Here is a 25167-nt window from a genome sequence, read left to right as displayed (position 1 = left end):
TTAATCACCCTCACTGTTAAACTAAATACAGTAACTCCTCACTTAACGTCGTCCCAGTTAATGTTGTTTCATTGCTGATCAATTAGAGAACATGCTTGTTTAAAGTTGCGCAATGCTCCCATATAACATTGTTTGGCAGCCGCCTGCTTTGTCCACTGCTTGCAGGAAGAGCAGCCCGTTGGAGCTAGCTGGTGGGGGCTTGGAACCTGGGTGGACCGGCAGCCCCCCATCAGGTCCCCTAAGTTCCCTGTGCGGCAGCTGCCCAGCAGGCTATCAATTGCCGAGCAGTTCAGCTGTCCCTCCCCCCCATTGTGCTGTGCTGCTCCTGCCCTCTTCCTTGGAGCTGCTCCCGGGAGCCTCCTGCTTGCTGTGCAGGGGGAGGGGGAGAAGAGGGGTGCTAATGTCAGGGTGTCCCGCCCCGCCCTCCCCGCTCCTTTACCCCATCTCCACTGAGCAGTGGGGAGACACAACAGGGCTCAGGAAGGAGGGAGCGTGCTGGCAGCAGCTGCTGTCTCAACTTGCTGATCTAATTAAAAAGGCAATGTACTTAGAGTGGGGTCAGCGTGCTTAAAGGGGCAATGCGAGTCTCTCTCTCTCTCTCTCTCTCTCACACACACACACACACACACACACACACAGTGTGTGTGTCTGTCTCTCTCTGCCATGCTGTCTCCCCTCCCTCCATTCGTGCTGCCTTGTAGAGTGCGAGGCTACATTAACAACAATGTGTTAACTCTTGAGGGCTCAGCCGAGTGCTAGTTCATCATTTAGCAGTAAGTCATTCCCTGGGAAATATCCCACCCTCTGACTCCACCACCTCAACCAAGCTTCACAATCATCATAGCTGTGAACAGTATTAAATTGTTTGTTTAAAACTTATACATATGTATAATTTAATTTATTTATTTATTTGTGAAAAAAATTTCCCTGGAACCTAACCACCCCTATTTACATTAATTTTTATGGGGAAATTGGATTCACTTAACATCATTTCACTTAAAGTAGCATGTTTCAGGAACATTAACTCCTCACTTAACATTGTAGTTCTGTAAGTCAGGGGTCGGCAACGTTCGGCACGCGGCTCGCCAGGGTAAGCACCCCGGCGGGCCGGGCCAGTTTTATTTACCTGCTGACGCGGCAGGTTTGGCCGATCACGGCCCCCACTGGCCGCGGTTCGCCGTCCCGGGCCAATGGGGGCGGTGAGAAGCCGCGGCCAGCACATCGCTCGCCCGCGCCGCTTCTCGCCGCCCCCACTGGCCCGGGACAGCGAACCGCGGCCAGTGGGGGCCGCGATCGGCCGAACCTGCCACGTCAGCAGGTAAATAAAACTGGCCCGGCCCGCCGGGGTGCTTACCCTGGCGAGCCGCGTGCCGAACGTTGCTGACCCCTGCTGTAAGTAATAACCTAGAACTAATGGTGAATTATTTCATGATACTGTGACTCCTCTGCAAAGTAAATAAATAAATAAAATCTAGTTACAAAAGCAAAAAACCAAATTGTCAGTACTGTGTTTTCAAAGAGTTTAAATAAAAACACAAAACAGATATCCACTGACTTCAAAACTATTGGGTTTAATTTTCCTCTTTATTTCTGAACCAGGAGATCTCCTCGCAGGGAGGAGCCTAATTGTGAAAAAATGCATCCGATTTATGTGCTTTGGAAGTTTACGTTAAGGCTGTATTTGAAGCAGGTCCTAAATTACTTCAGTTGGAATAGTTCAAAACTATGTACATTAAGCGTGAGAGGAAGACGTACAGAGATGAGAGCTGTGGTCAACATTTCTCTGATAAATTTCATACAGATGCCCCAAAAAATGGCTAAGTCTCATTCATGCTCCTGTAGTCAAAATTGTCTCATAATGGGCATAAATCTTGCTTCTAGAGATTATGTTTAACCATCCATAAATATTCACTTCAGGTTGAAGTTTAGGGTATATAGAATCAAGCAACCAATTTTATAAAGAAAGAAGTTTTTTGTCTGTTTTATACAATGATTTTTGTTATTTTACATACTGCAAATATAAAGGACATGACATTTCAATGTACTCAAATGAACTTTACAAATTATATGTACAGCAGATATTGCTGAGACTTTAAAAGGTAAGGAAGTTAAGTTTCAATCCTGCAAAAGCTTATGCATGCAAGTAACTTTTCACACATGAACAGTTGCATTGGGACAATTCAGACACAGTAATGTAAAGTTACTCATATGTAATTTGCAGATCAGGGTCCTATAAGTCAGTGGTTCTCAACCAGGGGTACATGTACCCCTGGGGGTATGCAGAGGTCTTCCAGGGGGTACATCAGCTCATCTAGATATTTGCCTAGTTTTACAACAGCCTACATAAAAAGAACTAGCAAAGTCAGTATAAACTAAAATTTCATAGACAATGACTTGTTTATACTGCTCTATATACTATACACTGAAATGTAAGTACAATATTTATATTCCAATTGATTTATTTTATTATTCTATGGTAAAAATTAGATAGTAAGCAATTTTTCAGTAATAGTGTGCTGTGACACTTTTGTATTTTTATGTCTCATTTTATAAGATTTTAAGTGAGGTAAAACTTGGTACACAAGACAAATCAGACTCTTGAAAGGGGTACAGTAGTCTGGAAAGGTTGAGAGCCAGTGCTATAAGCAATTTTACATTTCCAAAAAAGGCCATTTTCATTATATAACAGATTCAATTCAGATTATCCTTAAAATTGAATCTGTGTCCCATCAGTAAGAGATATGTGTTTTGAGGATTAAAGTTTATATAGAAAATCGAAAGGATTTAGAACATCAAGGGATTAAGGGGTCTACCAGCAAGATGCTGATAATTCTGGCCTTGATCCAGCAAAGCACATAAGCACATGTGCTTAACTTTAAGCATGTAAATGACTTCAATAGGACTAATTCCATGTTAAAGTTAAGCATGTGCTTAAGTGCTTTGCTGGATCAGGGCCAAAGTGATCAGCATCTTGCAGGATTGTGTTCACAATCCTTGTTTAATTGTATTGATGCTTTCATAATACTTTGTTTATACAGTGACACAGTGCTTTTATCATATTAAAGTTTGCACAAATGGCCAATTGAAGGCGTGTGAACAGATGGGAGTGCTGCATTAGCTCTATTTGTCCTGAAGAAGTGCATCTCTGTGCATTTCCACGGGCAAAAACAGTTCCATCTCTGCTTTGTTTTCAGATTAAACCAAGGGCATAAAGTACAATTAATGTGTTGTGTTCTTTATGCATTTGAAAAAAATATATTTTACAAGTAATTTCTAAAGCCCTGATCCAGCAAACACTCAAGCACGTGTTTATCTTTTATTTATGTGAATAGTCCCATAGAAGCCAATTTGATTTCAATGGAACTACTTGTGTGAGTAAAAGTTGTGTGTGTAAGTGTTTGCAGGATTGAGGCCTATGAAAACATGCTGATGTGAGCCAGAGGCTTGCAAATAATACTTAAGCATTTGAGTAACTTTACACATAAGAGTGGTCCCATAGAAGTCCATGGGATTACTTGTGTGAGAAAAGTCACATACAGGCTTATGTATTTGTGGGATCAAGGCCTTAATTAAAATAGAGGCAAATAAATCAGGAATGCAGAGGTAGAGCTTTACTTACATCCTTAAGTCTTTGGAGGTTTGTCCCTTACAAAAGGTTGATTATTTCATAAACAAAATTGTTTTGAACATTTTCTATTTGGCATTGATTTAAAGTTTTTCTTCAAAATGCATAGATGTAAAAATGCCTGAACTTTAAAGCACAAGCACTTAAATAACTTTACTCACATGAGTAGTCCCATGAAAATTGCTCATATGCTTAAGCACTTGCTGATCAGGCCCTAAATTGTGAGCTGACTGTAAGATGCCAGTGGGCAGAATTGCACACAGTTAAATTGAATGTTATTTTCCTTGTAGACTTATTAACCTGAAAAATTTTACCCTTTCTGTTTGTATTTTTTCTATTAATAAGAAACAAAGCCAAACACCTGAGTTAATTATTCAACGGCGTGCTGCATAAGGATTCCATCTTGCAAGGTGTTGAGTGCTCCTCTGAGGTGCTGAATGCCCTCAACTTCCACTAAAGTCAGTGGGAGTTAAGGGTGCATAGCACCTTGCAGGATTGACGAGAGGAGGAAAAGGCACAATTCTGAATGTTAATTGAGATGCTACATTAAGGAAAAGAAATGCAAAATGTTTTCTTCTGAGAGCTAATTTTGGTGTGCACATTTCACAGGGCTCCAGACTGTGAAGAAATGTTCCATTAAATGAACAGTTTAAAAAAACAACCCACTAATTTATAAAATTAAAAAACTTATAAATCTATTGCATGCAGAATTGTTAGCATTAACCAGTAAATAATTTAGTTCCATCTAACAATCAGGACATTACAGTCTGCAATGAAAAAGTCATTAGAAACTATTGGAAATGCATTAGAAACTTTCTAAGTCAAACACAAATCAAAGCCTAAAAATGTAAAAGGATCATTAGAGCTAGTAAAATAACTGATTTGAATACATTCTAAATCTGTATTTTTTAAAGGTCAACACTAAAATATTATAAGGGCCTAAATCCTGAAAATCCTTAGCGATATGAGGAGTTCCAGATGCCCACATTTTCAAAAGTGACTAGTGATTTTCAGTGTCTAAATTCTACACATTAATCCTTAATTCTACTTCTTGTGTACCCAACTGAAACACCTTAGAGAGGTTGAGCACCTGTTCTGTCAAAATCCAGTCACATTATGGTATCTCAAGTTGGGCACCCAAATATTGAGGTGCCCAAAATCATTAGTCACTTTTAAAAAATTCAGCCATTGATTCTATAAATATGAATTATGTTAAAAGAGGAATATATTTTAATTGGCTTTAGTGGGACTATTCACACAAGTTAGAGTCCCCAGAATCAATCTGCAGAGTAGTGAAGAGTTTTCTCTCCAGACTGCTGAGAGTTCGAATGCCATGGAGGAAGCTGATCAGATTCCGATCTGTTATATTGCTGTGAAGCTAGAGTTACTCCACTGAATTAAATGGAATATCTCTGGATTTACAAAGGTGTAAATAAATGAATCCAGAATATGATCCTATGCATTTAGCCTCTGCCAGAGGAGAAAAGGAGAAAGAATTCCCCATTGCTCATCAGTGCCCCATGGTGCTTGGGTATAAAAGGCTCCTACAACTGTGTGATCTGACGTAGCTTATGTGCTACAGTATATAAAGTCTATGGGGAAAGTTCAGGTGTAAATTTGAAAATGAACATAAAATACAGGCTCCATTCCTCTCAGTTGATGTAAATCAGCATCACTCCATTGAAGTCAGTGGAACTATGCCAAATTACCCACATTTTTAACATTAATAGTCCTGAAAGGATTGAATTTTAATGAAAAATTAACTGAGATAAAATAGCCATTAATTCTAGCTTTTATTGATATGTTATGAAAGATTATTAATATAGTCCTGATACTTTTGTCAGATATCCTTCTAGGTTTCCTGGAACATGTTATTTCAGGAGTGATTTGAATTTAGCCCTAAAATCCTTCTACAGTGTCAGTTTGCAGTTCCATATTTATTTGAAGAAGTTTCCTCTCTGTGAATAAATTGTGCTCTTCTCTTTCCTACACATCCTAAAGGTTTTGCCCTTCATTTTGTTTTTCAGAATCGGCAGCATATAGAAGAGAGTCAGACAGGATGGACTGGTGGAGTAGGGTTTTTGTTGTCTTTTACTATGATTTAATGAAAAGCTACTGTAATTTACTTATCTTCACAATAATGTTGGAAATATGAATAAGCTGGCATCATACTGTGTCATGGAATATATATATATAGAACACTACACCTGATGCATTTTAAGGCTGGGATTTTCAATGTGCCTGAGGGAGGTAGGTGCCCACCTCCCATTGACTTTGCAGATCTCAGTCTTAACGACATTGGGCTATACTGAAGTTATAGAAATCACATCCACATAAGTGAGAAGGACCTAAGTACACAGTACCAGGAGTGGCTGCAAGAGGCATTCTGCTGGCAGAGGACGTAGATAAAAAAAGTTCCTCTGGCATCACTGGGCAGCTCCTATTCCTCCGGACATATCTATAATAAATATATTTCTGAAATGTAAACAGTGTTTTCAGAGCACAATTTTAGTGAAAAGTGCTGCTCTTCCTCACCAAGGGAGAAGCCTTTGAAGCCAGAGACCAGAAACCTGTGGGTAACTGATACTTGCTTTCAACTGCCAATACATCAATATAAATATCTATGTCCAATAGCTCTCACAGCATTCGGATATCTATCTGTCCATCCATACATAGTTTCTATGTCCTATATATATGTCTATTACTCCTCAAGCATGACAAAGTCAATTACCAAGATTCAATCAAGCAGTGTCTGCGTCTTCTTACACTGGTCTTAATTGAAAACGTCAATTTGCAGTACACACAGTCCTATTATTTGAGATAACTACTATGCATCTACAGGGATAAGACACTTTATTAGATCCCCTTTTCCTTACGTTCACTTTTGGATTAATGATGACAGGTTGCTATAAGAACTAATAGAAACTGCACAAAATAATTTTGCTTTATTCTCTATGGGGGGTTTCATGGTTTAGGATGATTAATAATGGAATACAGAACAATTTAGCTCTGGGGTCACAGGTTCAAATACAGCTAAGGTCAGCAGTGTTAGAAAGTCATAGGATCTAATGAGTGTCTGATGGCATATATGAAATGGGTTGGTGGCTTCAGACCATTTTCTGTGGCACCATTTTCTCTTATTTAAAAAATAAAAATCACAGTTGGCAGTAACTGGCTTCCTTGTTAACTGTCTCAGCAGAGACCAAGGTTTGAGCAGGAATAGAGATTGAACTATCTTTATACCCCAACAGGACTGAAGCATATTGGTGGGGCAGAGTGGAGAAGCTTGGACAACCTCTGCCCCGTGCTGTACCTGCTTTGTGTATAAACAGAAAACTTTAGTCACCAGGACTATTAGTCCCGGCACCTTTCACAAATACTAATTTTATTCAAAAACTTTTATTTTTAAAAATCACCAACTCTGACTATAATTAAAAAATGACTAAATTAAAAAATTGATCAAACACACACACACACACACACACAAAATAATCCCACCTGCATGAAGCAGAAAGCGTGTGTACATGTTGGCAGGCATTGTGGCCAGTTACCAGTTAAGAAGTTTGACAAAATGTACACTGTGATAAAAGGGAAGGCCAGTTAAAGCACTCTCTGGTTGCTTTAATGTACATATTGTAAACTGTGTATATTATAAACTGCTCAAAAAGCCTGGTTGTTTTTGTTTCTGTTCCTTTGTTTCAGTTCTTCGTTTCAACACCATATTTTACTTCAGACACCACTTCATACTACAAAATTTTTAGTGATAAGGCTGGCTATAAACATATTCATTACATCAAAGGCTCAGTGGTACGTCAAACAAAGAATTATCCTCAGTAAATTCCTATATTGTAGGTTCCTGAAATAACCTTGCTATATATCTCGTTTTATAGGAAAATGCAATACCAATTACAAATGGACAATGGGAGGCAATATACATTTTCAAAGTAACGGATGATGCAATGTAAGTATTCTACAGAGCAGAGCCTGTTGTTTATGTGCTATTTGCTGTCCGTAAGAATGTACTGCAATTATACTGATTTTTTCAGGGTTCCATTAGTCTCATTGGACCCTGATATTCAAAGGGGCAGGTGCCTGGGACCTGCGTGCAGTTTTACTAGAATTACCACAGCTGTGTACAGAAATCAGGTATTTGGGCATGCACGTGGCCATAGTTAGCTATGGTGAAAATACCCAGTCTGTGGAGACAGCTATAGTAAATTTTGTGTACAAATATGCACATTTTTGCACACATGGGCTTCTGAAAGACCTTTTGAAAATCAAGGTCGACCATTTTTTTCTAATAATTTTTAGGCCTCTATTCAGCAAAGAACTAAAGCATCTTCTTAACTTTAAGCATGTGAGTAAACCCATCACCATTCAGCAGGACTTCAGTGCTTAGGGCTGAGTAGGGTGACCAGACAGCAAGTGTGAAAAATCGGGACAGGGGGTGGGGGGTAATAGCAGCCTATATATAAAAAAAACCCCAAAATCAGGACTGTCCCTATAAAACCGGGACATCTGGTCACACTAGGGCTGAGCAAATGCTCTGCTGAATCTGAGTCATACTCTACAGTTATGCTTAGTCCTCTGTTGTACAGATGGATCTATACATTACACCTAGTTGATCAACGAACACCTGGGAAGTAGGATGAAGTGATTAAATTTCATGGTTCACTTGCCATCTTCTTAGGATTTGAACAAAGGTTGCAAGGGATGAAAAACTAGGGTACTTAACCCACTGTTACATCTTGATACCCCCCCCACACACACACACACAAAAAGTCAAAATCCAAATTCTAGTTTAGTTAAATATAACTTTTCAAGCAGGCTTCTGACTTAGGATGCCCAATACTAATTCACAGCTTATGATTTCATGGACTACTTAATAACAAGCAAATTAATTTATAGATTCTATTCAAGCAATGAATTTGAAGGCTATCCAGGGAGAAGGAATATATACAAGTAAGTTCATATCAAACTTTTATAAATATTGATTAAATTAATATCAGATGGATCTGGGTTTATATCATATAAAAGAGAATTCTACACAGTCAGAAACAGTTTCAAAATTTTAAGAGTAAATATCAAGAAGTTCTTACCTAAAATTTGAATTGGGCTGTTGCACTGCATATGCGGGTATCTTGCAATGAATAGATAATATGTATTACTATATTTAAAGTGACCACGCACACAACATTGGGATACATTTTCAGAATGTGGCCCCCATTTGTGTATATATCACTTCCAGGTACATTTTGATACCATCATGTATATGTGATAGACTTGTATGTGTAAATCACCTGAACACATATGTGATAGTGCTAAAAATGCATATGCAAGTGTTTTTAAATGCAATTTGTACACACAAACAAATGGAGGAGGAAGCAGGGTCTAGTGGATAGGGCACTGGACTTGGACTCAGGAGACCGGCTTCAATTCCAGGGCTTAGCCACAGACTTCCTGTCTGACCTTGGGAAAGTAACTTAACCTATCCCAGTGGTGGGCAACCAGCAGCCCACAGGCCGCACACGGCCCGTCAGGGTAATCCGCTGGTGGGCCGCGAGACGGTTTGTTTACATTGACCATCCGCAGGCATGGCCACCCTCAGCTCCCAGTGGCTGCGGTTCACCATTCCTGGCCAATGGGAGCTACGACCACTGGCCTATCCTGTGTTTCCTATCAGTAAAAGGAAGATAGTACTTCCCTACCTCTGAGATGCCGTGAGAGTAAAATCCATTAATAATAAACGTGAGGCACTCAGATTCTATGGTGATGAGGGCCATATTAGTACCTGAATATCTAAATAGACAGGCCACACTGAAGACTTTGAAAATACGATCCCAGAAATACTAAGCATATATCTGAAAGTTGGCACTGGAGAGGAATATTGTCTGAATCATACAACTATAGTTTAAAAATATTGAAAAACTGTAAACCATTGATTAGAAAGTGAAATTTAAATGTGACTTGACTTTACAATATAGATGTTTTGGAGCAGGTGGGGCAGCATTATGTGGAAAATGTACTTCAAAGCAATATTATATTGTATTATTTTGTTTTCATTTCCTCCTAGAATTAGCATTAGAAGCAATCCTCTAAGGAAACAATGCATTACTTGTAATCTAAGGAAAGAAAGGTGCCAGTATTATACGGCGAGATTCAGTGAAAATGCTAACTATTATGCCCTAGTCTGTTATGGTAAGTATAGTATGTGACCAAACAAATTCTAAGTTGTATTTTCAAGGGAATATGAGCTAGATGATGATATTTATTCCAGGCAATATTCATTCAGTTGACAGAAGAAGTTTTAAACTGAAAAATGTTGGTTGCCAAAAACTGCAAAAAAAAATGTTTTCAGTTGCTGAAAACCAAAGTATTTTTGTTTTTTGGGATTTCAGTTTTTTTACAAAAACCTAAAAAAAATTGGCTAAAACAAATTTGTTAAAATATTTCACAGGAAAAAAATAATTTCCTGACCAACTTCAGCCAGCTTCAGCCTTTCTGTTTCATTATTTGGGTTCCAGCTAATCTGTACTTTGATTCTAACATAAAGGCCAAATCCAGCTGTGGCATAAGCAGATGCAACTCCCACTGAAGTCAGTAAGACTTGAGCCTGCTTATATTAGGGCTGAATTTGACCCTAAAAGTGCTGACAGTTTTCTAAGTGATGTAGTTTTTTACAACAAATATAAACTTTCTGAAAATAAATGAAGCGAGACACAGGGATAAATATGAAACCTTTGAAATTGCTCTCAAGGCAGAAGTGGGTGAAATTTTGGTCCTATTGAAATCAATAGAGATTTTGCCTAGACCTCAGTGGGCCAGGTTTTCACCCATTATCAGGGCACTGTAAATAATGGACAGTATATCATATAAAAATTCAAAGGCAAAAAACTATACATTTCATCCTTCCCAATCCTATATGTAGTGTAGCATCTTTTGTCACCATCTTTCAGAATATGAACTGAATGTACAGCTGTACACATAATAAAAACCCCAGCCACCGGAGCAAATGTAACAGAATGATAACACCTCTCAATCATCCTTGCCAAGAATATTTGATATTGTCATCACCACATGAAATCCACTCATCTTAGCAAATGTGATGTGACATGTTCTCAGAAGCCCATTTCACATTGTTAATTTTGAGTTCACCTTATGTAATGGCACCTTAGCTATTAGCTGGATGTCACCTTGTCTACAGGAAAGAAATGGTCTTTGAGGGGTTTAAAAGTTACCTTCCTCCCTAGAGCTTTGTTGTTTGGTAATGGCCAAGAACCCATTTCCTAAGCAGTGCTTTTGACATAATGTGTGTGGCAGTGACTCCTGTGTTATGCACTAGGAACCCCAGAATTGTGCAACATTGCCTTCCCCCTCATGCTTGTATCCCTCACAGTTCCCAGCCCAGTACAGTACAATTTAATACAGAAACCTTTGTAGTTTTATATTTTGCTACTAAATTGAATTTATATTTCCCACAATTTTTCATTGTGCCACAGATTTTTCTATTAAAAATACATCACAGCATTGTAGATGATACGAAGATATGATGGAGATTTAGACAGATTGGTAGGGGACATTTGGGCTTTTGGTAGCAAGACTGGGTGGGAAGCTAGTCTGGTTAACAATCAGTCATTCATTCATTATGTTGCTCATGGAGCATAGAGTGCACATTTCAGATCACCCATTTCCACAGAACCCAGTCTCCTGTCAGTGTTGCGGCCTGCTCTATATTAAGACTGAGGCAGGTGAGGTTGAAAGCCACGACATCCCTCCAGCATGTATGAGGCTGCCCATGAGGTCTTCTCCATCCAACTTTTGTTGGATCAAATGTATAAAACTGGTGGGCTGCTATGGACTGTGGCATGCAGAGCAGATGCCCAAGCCACCTGAGCTGGCATTGAGTCACTTGGGAAGACACTGGAGGCTGGTTGGTACGATGCTTGACATCCTTGTTTGTATCATGAGTATCTTGGCTCCACTGTTAGGGACGGAAGCTGCCTTGGTGACATGAAACCTTGAATCCACAAGGCTGCGGGTGTTATGCTCTTTGAAAGCTTCTGTGGTGTCAATGCCACGTATCAACTTGGACTACGATACGTATCTATCAAACAGTAGTGGCTTCTATCTTTTTGTATGGATCTGAAACCTGGGTCACTACTGAGACACAAATGCGCCAGCTGTACACTTTTGACATGAAACAGCAACAGCATATTGGGCATATGGTGATTTCATCACATTTGGTTAACAATTATGACATTTAAATTGACATCCTTAGGCTTCTGAGTTGACATATTATTGAGATGACTTGGGATAGTTCACACCTTTTCTTAGAGCATTGTTTCAGACTGTCTGCAGACTCAGGCAGAGAGCACTATGTGGAAGTTCAGTTCACTTTTTGAAAATATTCAGTGCAACTGTAAGATTTATTTATTTTTAAATGAAAGCTTGGATTCTGAAGCATAATTATGAAGCAATTTTCAAAAGGAGGGCAATCATACAGTCATTTGATGTGGCTGTATAATGACACTATGCCTGGGCCTTGGTAACAGCTATTATTACACTTGTTAGTAAGACATTTTCAAAGAGAGTGTTTACTGTTTTGTGGTGTAGGTGCAGGGGGGGTGGACTAGAAGACCTCTTGAGGTCCCTTCCAGCCCTACATTTCTATGATTCTATAAAAAGGAAGTTATATGCAAACATCCGGTCAAGAAAATTCAAGTAATCTGACACATCTTATCATTGATATTTTAATAGTAACTCTAGTCTTCAAACCAAGTTATGTTTCAAAGGATATAAAACTTTCTCTCTCTTTTAATTCTCATTATAGGTCCGGGCATTCCTATTTCCACTCTTTTTGACAGCAGCAATGACCGAGGTACTGCAAATATTCTGTATATTTCTGTGCGTCATTTTTATCCTGAATATTTACTAAATAAATCCCATAAGTCACTATTTAGACTTGCACTAAAGATGCTTTTAACCCTCTTTGAGAGTCAGATTCAATACCCAGATTCTTTCTTATTACATTGTGAAATTTGGATGTACTGTATTTTTATTGTTGAATCCAGCCTTGCATTTTGCATTGCTACAAGCAGCGGGTATACTGAGCATTGGTAACTCCCAGTGAGCCAAATCCTGAGCTCAATATACAGTTTCTACTCAACCCTTAGTTATGCACACTGCCATTGACCTGCATTTTGCCTGAGCAAGGATTGACTAGAAATTTTGTGAGGAATCCAAAAGAAATGTCTGGAGCTGGAAAAGGTTGTTCCATTCCCATCATGTGTGCTTTTGTTCTCTAGCTATGTTCTTCCAACTCCTCCTCCTGCAAAATCTATGTATGAATTGCCACTTTTATCTGCCCATTAAGGGTCCCTTCTAATTTCCCCAGCAACCAGCACAATCTGTATGAAATGGTGAACAAAGTGTTGAATTATCAGTATGGCACTCTGGTATCTCCTTGTGCCTAGGAAACAAATGTTTAATTTAATGGACTTTTACCTTTGCCTTCACTGTGCCTTGCTCAGCCATGCTGCTTCACTGTAGAAAGAACCTGTTCAAGCTGCCTTCTTTTGTCTTTGTAAGGGTAATTATGTAGCCACTTGTTTTAGTCATCTTTGTGCCACTTGGGCTAATTGCTTTCTTGTTAGGTGACCGTGACAGTGTTCGTCTTGGACTAGCCTGCAATTGCATAAGAGGGGCAGCGAGTCCATTTTCATTGTGGTTGGCAGATATTTGACCACACACTACCCATGAATTCAAATGGGAGTTGTGCAGCTAAATTCACATACACCAGACTGGAAGGTTACCTTGGACTGTCTATAGCAATGGACAAACTTCAAAAAATTTGGAGCTCCAGTTTGGTTTGGTTCCAACATCAGGATGGTTTTTCAGCCTTTATCCAAGCTATCCAAAATTCCTGGATCTGCAAAACTGGCCTGGACATTCACAATAACTGACTTTCTTGAAAGAATTCTGGTATTTCCTGTTCCTGGTCAGCCTGTATTCTTCTGGTATTACTCCAGTCACAGAACCAGGAAGTGTTTTTCAAAAATGTAAAATGATGACAAAAAGTTTAACGGATGTTGTTTAAAAAATCACGTAAGGTTCTGTTTCAGTTTGGGGGTGAAGATTCAGGTCACAGACCCTCATTAGGTACGACATTCTATGCCCATCCCTAGTCATAGGAAAGTATTTTGATACACAAAGTAGCTTTCAGTGGACTTCTACTGTGCCAGTACTACAATCTGTGCTGGATATTAATTATACAGAAAATATAACTTTTTAAATTTACATGTCAATGTTTGGTGCTTGATCATCTAGTAAAGTTTTTCAGTAAATAAACATGGTTATATTGAGATTTGATTAGAAATTAGTCTGCAAGTTACAATTCAGTGAAGTTACAGCAGAGGACAAGATTAAAGTATTAATTCAGATGCAGAGAAGCACATTGTATCTTGCTATGTGAGGCAGGATAGAGAGGAGTGTGCAGTAATCCATTATTCAGGACAATGGATGTAACTAGAGTCAACATTTGGAGAAGCATGTTGCAGCCAGGAGTGTATTCTACATAATTAACTAAATAAAAGGTAGGAAGAGTGAGGTGTGAGTGGACAAGGAGAGAAGAAATAATAGTCACATAAGATCAATTACTTTGTATCCCAAACAGAATATGTCAGTGTTCCAGTTTATATGTAAATACAACTTCAAGTGTATGATTTTCCAATGTATGACCTCATTACCATATTTGTAAGAGTTTTCCATAGATTTCTTTTTCAGTCTAGCCACAAACAAAACAAGGGAGTCTCCATTAACAGAGAAGAGTTGAAAAGCAAATTGATTGCTAATATGGAAACTTGTTTTACCTAGAGATTAAAGTCCTGGAAGACAATTTGGAATTAGAATCTGCGATGGAAAACATCAAAATGCCTAAAACAGACATTAATAAACTTGAAGTGGATGGAATTAGTAAGAATTATACAACTTCTATTACACTATTTACTTTTTCTATAATTTTTACACTTATTCTATTGTAGGAAGCATGCTCCAGCAGTTATTAGAACAAGGGATTTGGAATTAGGCTTCCTGGATTGTATTTCTGGTTCTCCCATGGATTCACTATTTGACTTTGAGAAACTCAATATCACTATGCTTCAGTTTGCCTGTCAGTGAAACAGATACAATACATCCCTACCACACAGAGGTGACGCTGTTAAGAGACTTCATTAATTAATATTTGTAAATTAATTAATTTACAAATATTTAAGTGTAAATTAATTTATTTTTCTCTCACATGAGAGAGAAAAATAAAAAGCATCGTGGTGTTCATAAAAAGGTAATATTTAAACTGGTATGCATGCATTGCCTGTTATAATGCGTTGAGAATAGGGTCTGAATTGTGAAGGTGTTATCATTAGTGATTTTATAGTATAGTAATAAATTGGTATAGAATGTTTCCTATACTCGTACAGCTCACCATTGAGATAGTATTTGTCATCCTGATTTCATTTTTTTCTAGATACCTGCAGAAATTAGACCCTAATATTATTGTATGCAGCTTAATTAAAAAAACAAAACAAATCCCAAAAGCCTCAACACTTTAAAAACAATCTTGAAGAAATAAACAGTTAAATAGGAAAAATGACTTTAAATCAATTCGTGACTCACAATTCATGAATCCTGTGTCTCATTGCTTACTCATTTTCATATGCTATTCTAATAAATAATGGCTCATACATAGAAAAATCATCTTAAACATTGATATATTTGTAATATATCTTTTTTTAGCTTTGTGGTACAAGATGCTTCTACCTCCGCAGTTTGATAGATCCAAGAAGTATCCTCTGCTTATTCAAGTGTATGTAAGATTTTCTTTTCTTTTTCCACATAATCTGCTTTATCAGAAAGGGTATTAGTTCTGACATGTCACGTGTAGTGCAGGATAAGTGTATTATTGTATATAACAAGCACACCAGTTCTTTGGTTTTAGGCTACATTTCTGAAATAGAATCCTGATCCTATTGAAATCAATGAGAGTTTTGTTGTTGATTTCAGTGAGACTAAGATTAGTCCTTCAGAAAGAGAATAGGAATTTGTAGAATATTGCTTGGAGTCAATTCCATTGCCGCTTCCATGTACCATGAGACTGCTTAAGATAGCACATTATGGGTTTCACTGTTGTTAACTTTGGAAAGTATGATATGAGCCTATTGGAAGTGGCTAAGAAGAAAAAATGTAAACATTGTGGGCTAGAGATTATCCCCAGCTTTCATTCAAGTGTATAAGGAGTAAAGCCCTTTCTGTTGTGTTGCTCAGCTGAGTAAGGTGTGCTCAGACTATGATGCCAGGTATCAGGGAGAAAGCAGGGGCTGCTCACTTGATATTCCCCTTAGTAAGCAAATTGGCACAAAGGGGAAAGGAGGCCTTGCCTCTTCCCCACTCACTGCTGGTCAGATTATCAATCCAGATGCAGAGGGGTGTGGGGTCAACTGTATCCCAACAAGGAGTGAGGTAATTCACTCTGCCAGAACAAGGCAGAGAGGGGAGAAATTGTGACTTTGAGGCATAATATCTTCTCAGAGTTCCTCCTGGGACATTGCAGCCATGGGCCATTTTGGGCCAAATCGAATGGATCAACCTGAACTGAAGTGGATTACATCTGGCAAAGTCCCACACCTATATCAGTAAAGGTCTGATTGTTTCTGTCTACTGAATACCATGAGCCTGTTCTGCCTTATAGGAGAAGATAGGCAGGGAAAATATGAGACACATGTATAACTACAGTCACTTCCAGAAATTTCCCCTCTCCAGAATTAAGATTCTGTTAGGCTGCCCACCAGGGGCTATGCATTCAAGAAGTTTCTTTTATATTAAATAAGATCTGAGGTTTAAGCTTTAGTTATTCCATTATTCATGTCCTGTATTTAATAAATGCTTTGTTTAAGATCATCCACCAAATCTAAATCTGAGATTCTGCGAATATTTCCTTTAGGTATGGAGGACCTTGCAGTCAGAATGTAAAGCATACATTTGGGATTAGCTGGATAACCTATCTTGCAAGCAGAGAGGAAATTATTGTTGCTCTTGTGGATGGCAGAGGGACAGCTTTTCAAGGTGACAAAATGCTACATGCAGTATATCGAAAACTCGGAGTCTATGAAATTGAGGACCAAATCTCAGCAGCGAAGTGAGTATCACAGTAGGATTCAATAGAATCCCTTCCACATGTTAAGCAACACTGAAGCAGTGGTCCATGAGACAGATTAGTAGATGCATTTCAAGGTCTTTTGAGCACCACTTGGCTGGTAAATGCTAAGAATGAAAATCTATATTGGGGCTCCTCATTGCCTCCAGTAGGCAAGACAAGAGATGGGACTCATGGAGAGCAAAAATTAGAGGTACATGGTACCCATGTGGTATCCCCTGAACCCATCACTCGATATACATAATCACTATAAAGGGTGCACTTAATACTGCTACTTCAATTCTTTAAGAGTAATAATGTGCATGTCCATAATGCCTTCAATCCTAGGATCTGAAAGCACTTGCCCATAGTCAGATGTGAAGTCTGTGGTACAACAGTACCCACATTTCTAGACTATCAGAGAGCGTGTTCAGTCACAAGACCCATCTTCCTTGTCATTCCAAGGTAGCAAGAAATGACAAGAGTGCCTGGGGCAACAGGTGCTGACAGCAACCTCTTGCAATTCCTCCCACCCATGCTGCTCTGCATCAAAGTTATCCAGACTGCAAGTGCTCCAAACAGATATATCCCTCCTGAATGGAGCCTCTGGACAGAAAGGATGACTGAGGGTCTCAGAAGCCTCAATTTGGGATTTCAGAGTCACAAGATACAACAGCACTACCAAAGCAGGTGTTTAGAATGGGAGGAGGGTTAGTGTGCAGCCCCAGGGGAGCTGTGTTGTGGGGGGAGAGGGATTAATTTTGTCTTGGGGAAGGTGCCCCAAAGGGGCTGATTGGTATCTAGGCAGACTTTTTTGGTGCTGTGGAGGCTGGGCGGGGGGAATGGGTGCCCCACCCAAATGATAGACCTGGCTGTGAATAGCAGAGCCAGGAATAGAATCCAGGAGCCCTGACACCCATGTCCCTGCTCTATGTGCTTGAGAGCACTGCCTCTAAGTACCCTTATCTCTTCCTTCCTGTTTCTGCTTAGTGATCTCTACATTTCCTCCTTAGCTATTATTGCATTAAGTATGGTGGTGTTATTATCCTTTTCATTGAAGACTGAAGCAGACTACCTGTTTTATCATTTCAGGCTTCTAAGTGTCATCTGTTATTTGCTTTTCTTTCCTGAAACATCGCAGCGACATAATCACTCACTTTATGAGATCATCAAAGTTATAAATTACCTGTTATTGCTCTAAAGTGACACTCCGACATGAAAGGGGTCAAAATCGACCTGTCAGAGACACAGTGAGGCTAAGGTGCTTCTGCAGCTGCAGTCTGGTCTGACAGCCTGTAAAGGAATGGCTGAAATTACCACAGACTTTCCATGCAAACTTTCCCCAATTCACTGCCAGCCTCTACACACATTTTACATTGTGTGTGTGTAGGATGGCTTCTGCTTTATTTTGCTAGTCTGTCCCAAGACTATGGGGCAGATTTACCAGCCAGGGCCATGCACCCTGCTGGGGGACTGCTCCCAGGAAGAGAGGTGCTTTAAACGTAGGAGCCCAGCTCGTGAAGGCTGCAGCAGAACTGTGCTGAATTAGTGCACCCTCTGGAAGCCCACATCCCATGTCCCTCCCAGTCAATACCTCCTAATTTGGATGTGGTTCTGGCCACTTGTGTGGGCTTCCTGGCAAAGGAAAGTTTGTAGCTGCTGGTAGAGACCCTGGGGTGAATCTGGCCCTATTTGGTGCATTTGTCACTATGCTTCCTCTAAATGTGGATGTGAAGATGGCCGAGAGAAAGAAGAGTGAGATTATATTGCTGAAAGGGACAGGGGAGTTGCCCTTGGCCTACTAGTTTTTAATCTTTCTTGTCTTTTCCCTCCTCCTGCCTCTTCTTCCCTGTTTTACCCTATTGTGTGCTGTGATCTGCACTGATAATTCACCCCATTTACACAACTTTTTTCTAAGTGGCTTCTTTGGGAAGATGTCCCTGTGCACAAACCTTCAGCAGACTGCATCATTGCAATGGGATGCAGAGACAGGAAACCCAACGCCAGTGATCTGGTTTTCCCTTCAAGCTGCTTGATGATCAAACAGAGGAGTAAGGCATAGCCCTTCCCTCCTCTCTGAGCTTTATAACATGCATCTGCAGGGAGCCTTGGAAGAACTTTTCCTTGTTATTTTTTATTACAGTGCCATGAGTGTGTATGACACTTTACAGACAAATAAAAAGGCAGGGTAGTTTAAAACCTCAGGACCTAGTCCTGTAAGGCACCTCCGGAGAGTTACAGAGCACTGCTGAAAGTTGAGTATGTTGAGCACCTTGCCAGATCAGGCCCTGATGTTAGTGACAACACAGCAAAGGCTGGCATTAAGAAAAGAGTGAATGGAATAATGGGAGAAGGAGTAAGAATAATGAAAGATCAGGAGATACATTTACTGGTGTGTATGCATCTTATTAGCTCCTTTTAAATCTATCTATCGATAGATAGATAGATTTAAATTGGGAACACAGTCAGGAATGAAGGCCAAAGGGGGTATCAATGATTTCTGAGTGTATCTTCTTTAATTACTCTTCCATGCTGTGATCAGTGCTCCCACTGGGCTCCTTAAGCATTGCTTTCAGCTATGCCGTGGTCTCTCTACATAGATGAAAATAAATGTGCGTTTAAAGATTAAGAGTAAAAAGTAAACTAAAGGGTGTTTCATTAATTCAGGAGGTCAAACAGATGACCATAATGGTCCCTTAAAATCCATGAAGCTGTTACTTGGTCCTTTGCAGAAATCAGATATGCTTTCTGTTCTGAGTGGTACCCTAATGTATCTGGGAAGCATGAAAGAAGCTTGACCTCTTTTTTATTAACTAAATGTAATGTAAATAATCCTATTGGGTGATAAGAATGGCTTTATAATTGTGATTTTTCTTTTAAACAGAAAATTTATAGAAATGGGTTTTATTGATGAAAAAAGAATAGCAATATGGGGCTGGGTAAGTAGTTGCTGTTGTTTTTGGTATTTCCTTATTTACCTTTCTTAATCTTACTGCCGTTAGTGTTTTCTAAAATTCTTCCTTGTTTTCCACAAAGTCTCTCTAAAGCTACTTCTCTAAACTTTTGTCACAGTAAAAATTTTTTAAAAATCAGATTCAATGAGGATTTTCAAACCTTTTGAGAAGCCTATACTGATTTTTCAGGAAGGCCTGGGCTGAATTTTGAGTAGATCTCAGCTGCAAATATAGTTTTAGGTTGAAACCAGGCAAAGCTCAGAAATTTCATTTGGCTTCACTGTTAATAATGGTGTTTGTTTGAACACGATACTCGCATCAAAATTCAAGAAGTGTGAATTTATGTGATCTGAAATTAAAAAAACCCAACAGAATCCCATTAATCCCTTTGATCTGAAACCACTCACTTTGGCATCACTGTGACTTCTGGTACTTCCTGATTTTTGTCTGGCCTGGAAATAGTGCATGGAGTTGAACTTCAGAGAAAATAAAGTGCACCAAACCTCTTTCCCAAACTAGAATTTTTTCTTTTACTGAAAAAGTACAAGGCTGAGGGCTGCACACTCTGAAGGCTGGGGACTCCAAGTAGGGATGGGCAAAGCACATTGGATGAGGCCAAATCATCAGCTAGAACTTGAATCAAATCTAAACCTTTTGAGGTTTGGAAAAGCTTCTTTGCCTTTGTTTGACTTTTCCTGTGCCTTTGCTCTTCCTGATTGGGTTTAGGACCAGTGAAATACACAAGGAAAGTCATTCTCACTGCATTTCTAGGCCAGTCAAAACCAGGAGGTACTGGGGATCTTCCATTGTTTGTTATTGTTATATTGTGCTTCATTTTTAAAGGGACATAATTGTAAACTAACCTCCTATTGGCCAGATTCTGCCAGCCCTACTTACATTGAGTAATATCTTAGGGTGCCTGAGGGTCAGATTTCTAGAGCAGAATCTGGCTTTAACAGAAGAGAAAGAAACAATTATAATTATTGTCTTTCCCTTTGTTACCATTCAAACTTCAAGATAAGATCCTGGTATTGAAAGTAGTGTTTAAGAGTAAAGGATGAGCAGTGGCCCAACAGTAACAGACCACAGTAGCTAGAACACTTTTGGGACATTAGCCACCAATTAATTGATTCTTTCCAATGTTTTGCTATTTATAAATGTTCATTTTTCTCTGATTATCTTTCAAAAAGAGTTAGTTTCATTCTCTTTAAACAGACTGTCTTTTTGCCAGAATTCTTCTAGTCAGTCGTCGTTTAATTTTTCTTTTGTTTTTCCTTGGCCCAGTTGCCCCATGAGCAGCTTACCTAGAACCACGTTACAGGACAGAACTTGAAGATTCAGTTGAACAGTAGCAAACAAAAGTGGCTGATATGAGATTATATCAGAACAGGGCTGCTAACAGCTTTGTATGAAATTTATATTAACTAATATTTTAGGTACTGTGATCATACACCAATACAAAACACCTAGATACAATTCAATGCAGTAAAATATAATTAAATGATACCTCTATTTATGAGTAGGTAATTCTGATATAACACTTAATATTTTGGGGGCAAATCCTTATGTTTCTGAACAGAAAAAAAGTTGTGTGTTTTTTTTTTTTAAAACAAGATGCATTTTATTTAAATAAATAAAATTACAAGTTTCCCATACAAATGATGGAGACAATGTGGGGAGGTAATACCTTTTATTGGGCCAGCTTCTGTTGGTGAAAAGAGACAAGCTTTTGAGTTAACACAGAGCTCTTATTCAGGTGTGTAAGCTCAAAACCTTGTCTCTTTCATCAACAGAATTTGGTCCAATAAAAGGTATTACCTCCTCCACCTTGTTTCTCTCATATTCTAGGACCAACACTGCAACCGTACAAATGATGACATTTGACAGGTCAGAAATATCATGGTCCAACATTAGATGCATTCTTAAACTAATGGCACTATTGCACAAGCAGTCAGTCTTTATATTTTAAGGAGGAAGCTGTCATTTTCCCACTCAGTCCACCAAAAAGCCTCTAGAGATCCAATATATTTCAATAGAGTTGAAAATGCATTCCTCTTTTGTACCTAAATGTCCCTATTCATAGTCTGTATGTGTTGGCAGGCATTATGTTTTTCACTTTTTCAGACTCACCAATCTCTCCTGGACAGCAAAAGCCTGTAAAAGACTGTTAAAGCAATTCAGGCGTCAAACTCTACCTCTTAACCTGCGATAGCACAGTAATCTTTCTACTGCTGGTTCCTTATTTTCTGGCCTTGCTCTGCTGATTTCTGATTTGGATAAATTCCCCTCAAGTTAGCTGAAAAATAATTTCATAAGTTCTCTGCTATATCCTTATTTGTTGCTTCTAGTTATTCCTCACTCATTTCAAGTTGGATACTATTTAGAAGGGGGTGGAGAGTTGCTTTATTTTTGACAGGCAATATGATTAAAACCAATACATTCATTAATTTCTAAACTTCCCTTTATATTTTGAACACAGAGGATGAGAATGCTCATCTGCAGGATTCTGAACAAGCCCCTTTGGCTCCTACTCCCCCCTCCTCCAGAAAGAATGGAAATCCTTTATCCTCTGTAGCTGTTCATCCAAGCGCTCACACTCCCTCAGTCACACATTCTGCTCCCCCCATCCCTATCAAGCAGACCAAATGCCTACACACTCAGTATCAACTGGTCTCAGCTGCCAGCCCCACCTCTTTGCACAGAACCTTTCCGAACTCCAGGCTGATTCTTCCCCTTGCCTCCTCTCCAAATATGAACTAATTCTCCCCTGCTGGTTCCCAGCCTGAGGGTCAGGCCAGGAACAAGCAGCAGGAGGGAGGTGGAGGAATTGCTTGCCCCACAGAGTTTTGACAGCTGGCAGCTGATCCTTTAAGAAGGGTGGGTGGGTTTCAGGAACAGGAAATTATGCAACCATGCGGACTGGCCATCACGTGTTCAATTATGTATTTGAGGTAGTCAATACTAAGGCATCAGGTTCTAAGCTTCTTTATTTGGATAGGATGCCAAACAGAACTCAGCTGCCCCACTTTCTGGTCTTTAACATCCAGAGACTGGAGTCATTCTGTTTTCTAGAGGCCTTAGAACTGAAACTTGATGCTGAATGAAATAGAGTACGAATGACATGGGGCCAGATCCTGGCCTAAATGAAGGTCCTTTCTCTCCAATCTTGAGTGGAGTAATAAATAATACTCAAAGGTTACTTAATACTTTCCATCCCCAACATTCCTGTAATAGCATCTGAATCTGAGAAATGCTTAGTACCTGTAACTCATTATCAGACCCCCAGTCTGTTAGAAACAATACCAAAAAAAAAAAAAAAAAAAAAAAAAGTCACATAGTAACATCTTATAAATAAAAGTTTCCTATCTCTCTCTTCCTTTGAACGTAAAATTATTTTGTTTACCTCAGCAGTTAGCTTATTAAGACAGAGGGGAAACTTCAGTCAGTTTTTTTAATGAGTTGCAAGAATATTTTCCTCACCCTTGCAGAAAAGAATCCAAAAATCCTGAAGAAAACATATCAGAATAATATATAGGGATAGACAAAGGTAGAGTATTCTCTCTATTGCTGAGAAAACACAAATTTCAGTCCAGTCAGGCTTTCTAGTTAGTATAATTAGTTGAAAATTTTCTGTCTAAACTGTTTTTCGATGGAAAATTGGGTTTTTGACTGTGACATTTGTTGTGAAAAGTTTTTTTTTTTCCATGAAAAAGTTCCACTTTTTGTTGGAAACACAAACACTTAAAACCGGGGGGGTGGGAATCTATTTTCAAAAATGTTGCTGAAGTGCTTCATGGGAATGATAGTTTGGATGCCTCATTATCCCAGTTCTCCCTGTGGGTCAGGTCCTTTAGTTGGACAACATCTGCTATAATGCGCCACTATCAAGGATTTCCAGAATACACCATAGTAACTCAGCAAGAAGGGAGACTGTGGTGCATTTTGGGAGATGTAGTCTGCTCAGGGAGCCTGGCCCATAGAGGATCATAGAGACATGAGATACACAGTTCCCATGAGGCATTGCAGCAGCATTTCCAAATCAAAATGTTTGCTTTTCAGATGGAAATTTTTGGTTTGGGATTTTTTGCTGAGAAGTCTAACTTTGCCATGGAAAATTTTGACTAAAATGATTTTTTTCCCATTTCTATCAAAATTTTCTGCTAGGAAAAAAAAGTTCCAACCAGCTCTACTGGGCAGCTCTGCAGCACATGGACATTGTTAAGGCATATAACAAAAGCCTGACCTTTCCGTGGGGTATTGTAGTCTGCTTTAAAGCCAACATCCATAGCCTTCCACAACTTGTTGTCCACGGCCTCACATATGGGCTGATTCAATGTAAAAAATTTTTGGCAGAAAATTCCACTTTTGGCTAGGTAATTCAGTAGGTGAGGAATACTGGGATTGTCCTGAACCAGGATCCCCAATGAAGCAGTAACATAGATGGTAGGAAGAGATGAAGTGATTAGATAGAATTGTCTTTTCCTTTTATTCCTCACAAGGAGTCAGCCAGACTCAGTTCATGCTGGTGAAGGTAAAACCTCTAGTTGCTTTGCCCCCATGCTATTAAAGCAAATGTTTCCTTTGAATGTAATGTTTTGTTACTTGGATTCTCAGAGAACAAAGAAATAGCTACCTGCATAGTATTAACCTGCCTGTGATTTCTCTCCAGTCCTATGGTGGATATGTAACTTCTCTGGCACTTGGATCTGGCAGTGGAGTATTTAAATGTGGAATGGCAGTGGCTCCTGTCTCCAGCTGGGAATATTATGGTATAGAAACATTTCATAAACACTGACTCAGAAAGCATCACGTTATTGCAAGAGCTCGACAACTTGAAACCTTAAGAAAAGAAATTGTCATCACCAAAATAAAATTCCTCAAAGCCTGTATTTAATCCTTTCTCTGCTGCCAATAGCTGCACCCAGCCTTTTGGAACAAATACTGTGTTCTGGCAGAGGGTTTGCTAATCTCATTTGTGAATCTGTAAAGCCCCCTATGCATCCCATATGCATTCAGTGATGTGCTGGATGGGGCTTCCTAGAACTACTTGTTAAGTCTGCCACTGAACTGAGCGGACAACTTTGAGGGAGTCACCCCTCTCTGGTTACATTATCCCTTCCAGAAGTCACTTATCCTTGCAGCTCATAAAAATATTTCTGAAGGACAATTTTTTGCCTTTGAGATGGAATCGTTTGTACCAGATCTCCAGTATTTTTAAACATTTTTCCTAGCAGGACTTCCCATGAAGATTCTCAACCACTGCCCCCATTTTCTTCCACACAAGTTGAACATCACGTTGCATTAGATATACCCTCTGTCTGTTGGGTTCTCATTTACTCGAAGCATCCTTGACATCACACTGACCGTGTACAGGGGGCTTACAGTGGGTGTAAATTACATGT

The 25167-nt window shown here is 39.2% G+C and overlaps 1 protein-coding gene across 1 annotated transcript in view; it reads left to right on the top strand.

Annotated features, from left to right (window-relative positions):
- Positions 1–25167, top strand: part of LOC135885297 (prolyl endopeptidase FAP-like) — a 59694-nt gene that overhangs the window by 29366 nt on the left and 5161 nt on the right. Inside the window, exons 12-22 of the mRNA XM_065412951.1 lie at positions 5653–5697; positions 7328–7432; positions 7516–7586; positions 8534–8587; positions 9699–9823; positions 12456–12503; positions 14498–14596; positions 15416–15485; positions 16620–16814; positions 19696–19750; positions 24435–24534. Coding sequence (XP_065269023.1) covers positions 5653–5697; positions 7328–7432; positions 7516–7586; positions 8534–8587; positions 9699–9823; positions 12456–12503; positions 14498–14596; positions 15416–15485; positions 16620–16814; positions 19696–19750; positions 24435–24534 — 967 coding nt within the window. The remainder of the gene's footprint in view (positions 1–5652; positions 5698–7327; positions 7433–7515; positions 7587–8533; positions 8588–9698; positions 9824–12455; positions 12504–14497; positions 14597–15415; positions 15486–16619; positions 16815–19695; positions 19751–24434; positions 24535–25167) is intronic.

This window comes from Emys orbicularis, chromosome 11 (genome assembly GCF_028017835.1).
Source record: "Emys orbicularis isolate rEmyOrb1 chromosome 11, rEmyOrb1.hap1, whole genome shotgun sequence".
Classification (NCBI taxonomy): Eukaryota; Metazoa; Chordata; order Testudines; family Emydidae; genus Emys; species Emys orbicularis.
This window is presented reverse-complemented; position numbering and strand designations above follow the sequence as displayed.